We start from the raw sequence: 7,956 nt of genomic DNA, 5'->3' as shown, positions 1-7,956 counted from the left end.
AATCTCAATTATCTCTTGCTAAGCCCTAACTCATCTCACCTCTTTTTTAAGTTAATTATGTTTATAGGTAAACCTTAATCCCATCTCTCTCTTGCTAAGCCCTAACTAATCTCAAGAATTTTTAAGTTAATTTCTGTTTATGGGTAAACCTTAATCTCAACTAAGTTTTGTACCAAATATGAATTGAATATTGTGTGGGTGGGTAACCTTATTCTAAATTGTAAAATTTGAATGAAATTTAGTAGCATTGTAATTTTATATTTTATACAGAGAACAAGCATTGTAAAATTATGCATAAGAATTTCGTTGGATGTATAGAATTTATTGGAGCACGAAAATGCAATTGCATAGGGGTCATGCAATTCATAGCCCTCTGTTTGTCAATTGGCATATGTGTTGGCATATTACTTTCCAATTGAGTTTGTTTGGTATGATTGGCGAGAATGCAATTTCATATATGGTTCAATAAAAGTCTGTTTGATAATTGGAATATGAGTAGACATGTTATTATTTTAGTTTATTCGGTATGACTGACTAATATGGAATTATATAGGGTTCATGCAATTTGTTTCTATGATTTGGCAATTGCATTTGAGTTGACATATGTTATGTGGTGAAGATTCCTCCATTGATTGGTAGGTATTTACTTAAGGTTTAAAGCACTTAGTTTGAAGTTTTGTAAGGGTAGTATTGAATAATCTCATTTTATCTCTTGATAAACCCTAACCTTTTGTAAAATTAGTATTGTGTAATATGACTTGTGTTTTGCTAAACCTTAACCTCACCTCTTTAAGTTTATTTTTGAAAACGTAATATGAATTTCATTGTTCCTGGTGGGTAACCTTATTACAAATTGTAAAATAGTCTTTATAGTCAGTAGGCTGAGAACAACCATTAAAAGTGTTTCGTGATGCCTCATAATTATATTGGATATGTAGAAGGTGATATAGCATAGCACGAAAATGCAATTGCGTAGGGGTAATACAATTTCATAGCACCTGGTTGGCAATTGATATATACATGTTATTTTTCGATTGTTTATTTGATAAGACTACTTTTTTTTTGGTTTAATATGTTGTGTTCTTGGATGTTCGAACTATGGAATGGATTGAAAGATTTAAAAAATGTTGGGTTGAAGTTAATTTCGTTCACATATTATTAAAAATTGTAAAATTTTCATGAAAGTGGATAGCATGAGAACAAGCATTGAGATTGTTTTGGATGCTTGAGAATTACGTTGAATGAGAATTTTACAATTTCATATGCAATGCGTAAGGTTCCTGCAATTTCATATCTCCTTTGGCCATTGCATATGAGTTGAAATATTATTTTTCCATTGATATGAGTTGACATGTTATTATTTGACATAGTTTGACAATTTGCATATGAGTTGACATATTATTATTTTCTATTGAGTTTATTAGATATATAAAATGTTTTTCTTGTTTAATGCAGGCTCATCATTAGTTGGAATTATAAAATGGTGAAAAAGAACAACGATGTGCATAGTAAGGGCAAAAATCCAAAAACAACAAAAGACGAGTCCAAGATGGTGATTCATCGGAAGACGGGTTATTTTAACTTTCTGTAAGTGTTAAACTGCTGTTCCAGTATATTAAGTACTTTTTATAGGACTAACTAAATGTGAATGTTTTAAATAGGAAAATAAAGGGCGATGAAATGAAGAAACAAAAAATAGTGGAGAAAGTGGATACGAAGGTGATAAATTGTAAACAATACATTTAAATAGAGACGTTACAGCTCACAACTTATAATGAAGTGATTGAATTTTATTATTTTCTTCCTCAGACGAAGAAGGAAATTGCTAATATGTGGCAAAAGTTGGATGCTACTCAAAAAGCAGAGTATGAAACTAAAACACATTCAACGAACGCCTCGAACAAGGGTTGTTTGAAGATAGGCACACGATGCAGTCCGAAGGATATAAAGGACACTATAAACGTTTTAAGCAATGAGAAAAAAGCAGCCATTGAAGAAATGAGATTTGTTTCGTTATTGGAAATGAAGTGCGGAAAACTGTCTCATTCAATGTGTCGTTTTTTGGTTGATAAATTGAATCCTCCTGAATCATCAATCGTGCTACATGGGAAAACATTTAAGATATATGTGGATGACTTCGTGCGCATAATGGGTGTTAAGGATGGAGGAGAGGAAGTTGACTTCACCAGATCCATGGATGACTAACACACTTTTTTGGGCGGGAAGAAGCTTTTAAAAAATAATNGAGTTGAAGCAGATAATGGTGGGGACAGAAAAAGCAAGTGACTTTTTCAAAGTTGGTTTTGTCATGTATGCTCTATGCACATTGCTATGTCCAACCACTTCCGTGTATGTGAATCTAAAATATATGCTTCCGTTAAGAGATAGCAAGGCAATAGCAAGGAAAAATTGGGCAAGTTATTCTTTGAGATTTTTATTAGACAGTGTCAGGTCATTTAAGGAGAACAATCAAGTTTACATGGTGGTTGCTTGTTATTCCTTCAATTGTTTTACCTTGATGCTATAGCTCATGGTAGCGTACTTGTGGATAGGTCTGTGCTACCACTCACTGTGTGGGGGAAAGTAGAGACCGAAAAAATGAAGAAGTGGCTACAAAAAAGAGGGGGGTTTGAAAGTGATAAGGTAGTTGTTATGAAAACTGAATATGGAGGCCTCGGAGATGATGCCAAAACAATGACTCACTTTGCTGAAGAGTTAAGTTCAATAAAAAAGGATGTGGCAACTTTGGTGGCCACTGTTGCTCGTATGGACGAATCGCTCTCCAAGATTATGTCTGAGTTATCATCAAAAAATGAAGAGAAAGAAAGAACATTGCGCACTCCATGCCCTCATGAACTGGAAGTTAAACTGAATAAGGAAGATGATAACATGTTTAATATGGGGAGTGATGGGGGACAAAAAGACCTTGGAAATGCTAAACCTCCAAAAAGTAGGCCAAACAAAGAAGACGGAACTCCCAACGAGCAAGATGACAATGTGAAAGGATTTGCAACTGTTGATAAAACTTTGACTCCCTCTGTTGAAGTCATCCGTGAGAGAAAACATGCAAAACAACCTCAGAATGAGGTATGATGAGTATTGGTTGTAGCTTGTTTGTATGCGTTTTCATATTTTCACTTGTTAGTTTACATGTTTGGATGATGACAATTATCGAGTATTTGATTTGCAGAAATCATTGTACTATGGATTACGTTGTATTTTTATTTGGTTTTCTCCCAATGTAATAACAAAGTTAGGTGTCCTTATTTTATGCAGATTCTTTATATTATCTAATATATATTTGTTTCAGATATATTGATTTGTAAATGCTATTTCGTAATGATTTGTGGCCACTAGGATAAAATGGGTCACAACGACGTAAAAAGTTTGTTCTTAGAGAATTGTAGTTCAACTTCAACAAGGGATCCGATAGTGACTCGTGCAACAGCGATTAGAAAGCCGGGTCCCCACAAGAGAACTCCTTATGAAGACATAAATGCGTTGAAAGCTAAAGCAAATGCAAAAACCCGACAAGTAATTACTCACGAGCGGATTATGAAAAGATTGAGTGTCGGTCCATTCCGGATGAGCAACGATATTTCTGAAGATGATAGAGATCTACTAAGTTTTGCATTTTGTTGCAATCCATTAGATCCAAAAGTTTGGAGGTATACCCTAAACCAAATTTGTGAAATTAATTTTGATATGTGTTGTCATAATGACATAAGAACAATTGATTAGAACACTTATTTTTTCTGTTTGACAGTGAACTACTCGTTGACACTGGTGTTGTAGCTATAGATCGTCACCATTTTGGAAGCCTTGCCCCTGGGTCGCCTCTCTTTGATGATGTAAGGACTATGAATCGAATATGTATTTAACTACTCATTAGTATATGTTTAGAATGTTGGTACTAGGATGCTAACAATCGTGTCTTCTCTTGTAATAGGTAATCAATGTAATGGCAGAATATTTATATGATACCACCTCCACAAAATGGTTCCTACCTACGTATTGTTGGTCAGTAAGTAAATGGATAAGATTATTGAAGGATATTTGTTGGTTAAAAGTGATGTGTTATATTTCATAAAATGCAGGAAGGCGCCAAGTTCGTACGTCCCAGTGATCGTATGACGTCATGTGCTAGGACACACAAACTTTGTCGTCTCGCAAGATTTAATGGGCGACTGAAGGATTGCATGCAGGTGGGTTTCGTATGCAAGCTCCAACAATATAAATTATTGGTGATAATGAATATACCACTTTTTTGCAGATCTATATTCCGATGCACGATGATGTAATTGGTCACTGGTATCTTTTGGTTTGTGACATATTCCATAAGAAAGCTGAAATTTGGGATAGTTTACCTGATGGGCGTCACAATAAGAAACGCGAGAACGATTGCCATATTAGCGTAAGTGGAGAAGCTTTTGTTCAATGCAATTATACGTATTTGTTTTGCTCAATGTTACTAATGTCGACTATGTTCTTGTGTATGCAACAGTTGTTGTACCTAGACTCCGTTTTTCATGATGACATATTGTCGGTATTTGGGACGGGGTGGACGTTCTCCTCCTTTTCTTTTGTGTCCCCATTGGATGCCAATCCCATCCAACCTAATGGTGTGGATTGTGGCATTTTTGTCATAAGACACATGCAACATTATCGTCAATTGTGGTATGACCGGGTATGCATTGCGCACGTGCTATTTTTATGGTATAAATGTTTAATACGTAATGAAATGCTAAAGTTTTTTTGTTGTTGTTGTTGGTTGCAGTACGGCTCTAATGTCCAACGAATGCGACTTGCTATTGAGTTGCTCCGAAATGAAAAAAATCAATTGCGTGATGCGATAATACGTGAAGCATTGAAACTGATGGAAAATGGATCTGATTTTATGGCAAAAGGGAACAAGATTGGTAATGTTGAGGTTAAAGACAAGGATGTGGCGGATGTCACCGTTAGAAAAAAGAGGGTTTATATTCAGAAACAAAAAAAATCAGCAGTGACTATACCACAAACACGTACAAGCCGCGGTCAGCCTAGACCTCGGCGCCGCTAACAAGGTTAGGTAATGGGACTCTAATGACTGACCAGTATATATTTTTGTGAGCTTAGATCTAATGCTGCGATGGTATTGGTTTTGGTGCATACCCTATATTTTTGGAAGGAGGGTGACCATGGTATAACATGACAACTTGTTTGTTTTTTGTAAAGTGGTTTTCAAAGGCTTGTGACCGTGGTTAGGTAGGAAACCTTTTTTTGTACATCTACGTCGAATGTCCTATTTGGTGTCCTTTTTTCGGTTTCCATATTATAGATTATGACTAGCACAGGGTGTGAAAATGTAACAGAGGATGTCAAAATGCAATTTGGTGAAGTTAATATGTTAACTTTGTTGGGTAATCATATGTACGAACAATTGATGAAGTTAATATGTTAACTTTATTTTGTGCTGCTAGCCTTGGTTTTGTTTATATTGCAAGTTATGACGGTCATTCCAATATTTTGGTGTTCAGCGAATTTACCATATTTGGTGACAGTAATTGCCAAATGAGGGAACTGTAATTTATTGTTTCTGGAATCCAATTGCATTTCAATGTGCAATTACTGCCTTCTGTTTGGCAATTGACAAACAGTACAATGTATTTGTAATTCAAATGTGCGAAATCCTACGGCCCGTTTCGTAATTGGTAAACTATAGTGGGCAATTCCTGCCTCCTGTTCAATCTTTCTCCCTTTCCATGATTGAAGTACCTAAAAGTCAAAACAATGACTTTTAGTGCAAATCACACAAAACCTAAAGAAAAGATTTTTTTTACTTTATATTTAAATATTAACAAAAAAAATGACCACATCGCATTATGTAAAACCCAAGTCATATAATTCACGAATGTAAGGATTTCGTTTACTAATTTGTGGAATGCCTATGTCCATAATAGTACTATTCGTGCTTATTGGTTCCCCCTATTTGTTCTTATAAGGACACGGACCCAATTTATTCCACCAAGGTCCATGCTTACCCTATTCTTATACAAGAGTTCCTTGTTATTGCAAATGATGGTATTGCGAGATTAAGGATTACTTTTACAATGTAATAGAACGAGTATGTCCATTTTAGTATAATACGAATCCTGAATGTTGTAACCACCACCTTGGTTACAAGGATGAAGACTACATTTACTCCTCAACTGGAAGTTCATTTTTCTTTGTATTGGGGGTCATTTTTCTTTGTATTAGATGTCCTTATCTTTGTAAATTACAATATTACAATTCACTGGATGGATTTTACAATCTTCTGGAACATAACTATCCATAAAAGAGTAATACGAGACCTTAATATTGTAAACATCTGAGTTTACAAGTATAAGGACCCAATTTACCTTCCGAATGTTCCCCTTTACCCTAATATTGTACTACGTGCCTTTATCTTTGTAAATTACGATATTACAAGAGTAAGGATAAATTTTACAATCTTGGGGAACATGACTTTCCTGAACAGAGTAATATAAGACCTTAATATTGTAAACATTTGTGTTTACACGTATAAGGACCCAATTTACTTTTCTAATGTCCCTAGTTACCTTAATATTGTACTAGATGTCCTTCTCTTTGTAAATTACGATATTACAACATTAAGGATGGGTTTACAATCTTCTGGAACATAACTATACATAAAACAGTAATACGAGACCTTAATATTGTAAACATCCGAGTTTACAAGTATAAGGACCTAGTTTACCTTTCGAATGTTCCCCTTTACCTAATATTGTACTACATGCCTTTATCTTTGTAAATTATGATATTACAAGAGTAAGGATAACTTTTACAATCTTGTGGAACATGACTGTCCTAAACAGAGTAATCTAAGACCTTAATATTGTAAACATTTGTGTTGACACTTATAAGGACCCAATTTACTTTCCTAATGTCCCTAGTTACCTTAATATTGTACTAGAAGTCATTCTCTTTGTAAATTACAATATTACAACATTAAGGATGTGTTTTACAATCTTCTGGAACATAACTATCCATAAAAGAGTAATACGAGACCTTAATATTGTAAACATCCGAGTTTACAAGTATAAGGACCCAATTTACCTTCCGAATGTTCCCCTTTACCCTAATATTGTACTACATGTCTTTATCTTTGTAAATTACGATATTACAAGAGTAAGGATGAATTTTACAATCTTATGGAACATAACTGTCCAAAACCGAGTAAAATGAGATCTTATTATAGTAAACATTTGTGTTTATATGTATAAGGACTCAATTTACTTTCCTAATGTCCCTAATTACCTTAATATTGTACTAGACGTCATTCTCTTTGTAAATTACGATATTACAAGATTAAGGATGAGTTTTACAAAGTTCTAGAACATAACTATCCATAAAAGAGTAATACGAGACCTTAATATTGTAAACATCCGTGTTTACAAGTATAAGGACCCAATTTACCTCCCGAATGTTCCCCTTTACCCTAATATTATACTACATGTCTTTATCTTTGTAAATTATGATATTACAAGATTGACTATGAATTATACAATTTTATAACATAAATGTCCAAAACAGAGTAATACGAGACCGTAATATTGTAAATATCCGTGTTTACAAGTATAAGGACCCAATTTACCTCCCGAATGTTCCACTTTACCTTAATATTATACTAGATGTCTTTATCCTTGTAAAATTACGATATTACAAGATTAAGGATGCATTTTACAATCTTATGGAACATAACTGTCCAAAACCAAGTAAAACGAGACCTTAATATAGGAAACGTTTGTGTTTACACGTACAAGGACCCAATTTACTTTCCTAATGTCCTTAGTTACCTTAATATTATACTAGATGTCATTCTCTTTGTAAATTACGATATTACAAGATGAAGGATGGGTTTTACAATCTTCTAGAACATAACTATCCATAAAAGAGTAATACAAGACTTTA

At 34.2% G+C, this 7,956-nt stretch overlaps 1 protein-coding gene across 1 annotated transcript; it reads left to right on the top strand.

The window, feature by feature from the left end:
* Positions 1-325: 325 nt before the first annotated feature.
* On the top strand, positions 326-2,205 carry LOC117613655. The gene is made up of 4 exons (XM_034342247.1): positions 326-635; positions 1,456-1,587; positions 1,662-1,719; positions 1,810-2,205. Exons 1-4 carry the CDS (start codon positions 604-606, stop codon positions 2,203-2,205), a joined length of 618 nt encoding a protein of 205 aa, XP_034198138.1. The 5' UTR covers positions 326-603.
* Positions 2,206-7,956: the final 5,751 nt, after the last annotated feature.

Source organism: Prunus dulcis, unplaced genomic scaffold (genome assembly GCF_902201215.1).
Source record: "Prunus dulcis unplaced genomic scaffold, ALMONDv2, whole genome shotgun sequence".
NCBI lineage: Eukaryota > Viridiplantae > Streptophyta > Magnoliopsida > Rosales > Rosaceae > Prunus > Prunus dulcis.
This window is presented reverse-complemented; position numbering and strand designations above follow the sequence as displayed.

What these genes read in the sequence shown, in the direction of transcription:
- LOC117613655 (XM_034342247.1), top strand. Translation starts at nt 604, where the DNA reads ATGTTATGTGGTGAAGATTCCTCCATTGATTG. An exon ending in GAAGATTCCTCCATTGATTG is followed by an intron (nt 636 to 1,455) that starts GTAGGTATTTAC and finishes TGTTTAATGCAG; the next exon opens with GCTCATCATTAGTTGGAATT. An exon ending in ACGGGTTATTTTAACTTTCT is followed by an intron (nt 1,588 to 1,661) that starts GTAAGTGTTAAA and finishes TGTTTTAAATAG; the next exon opens with GAAAATAAAGGGCGATGAAA.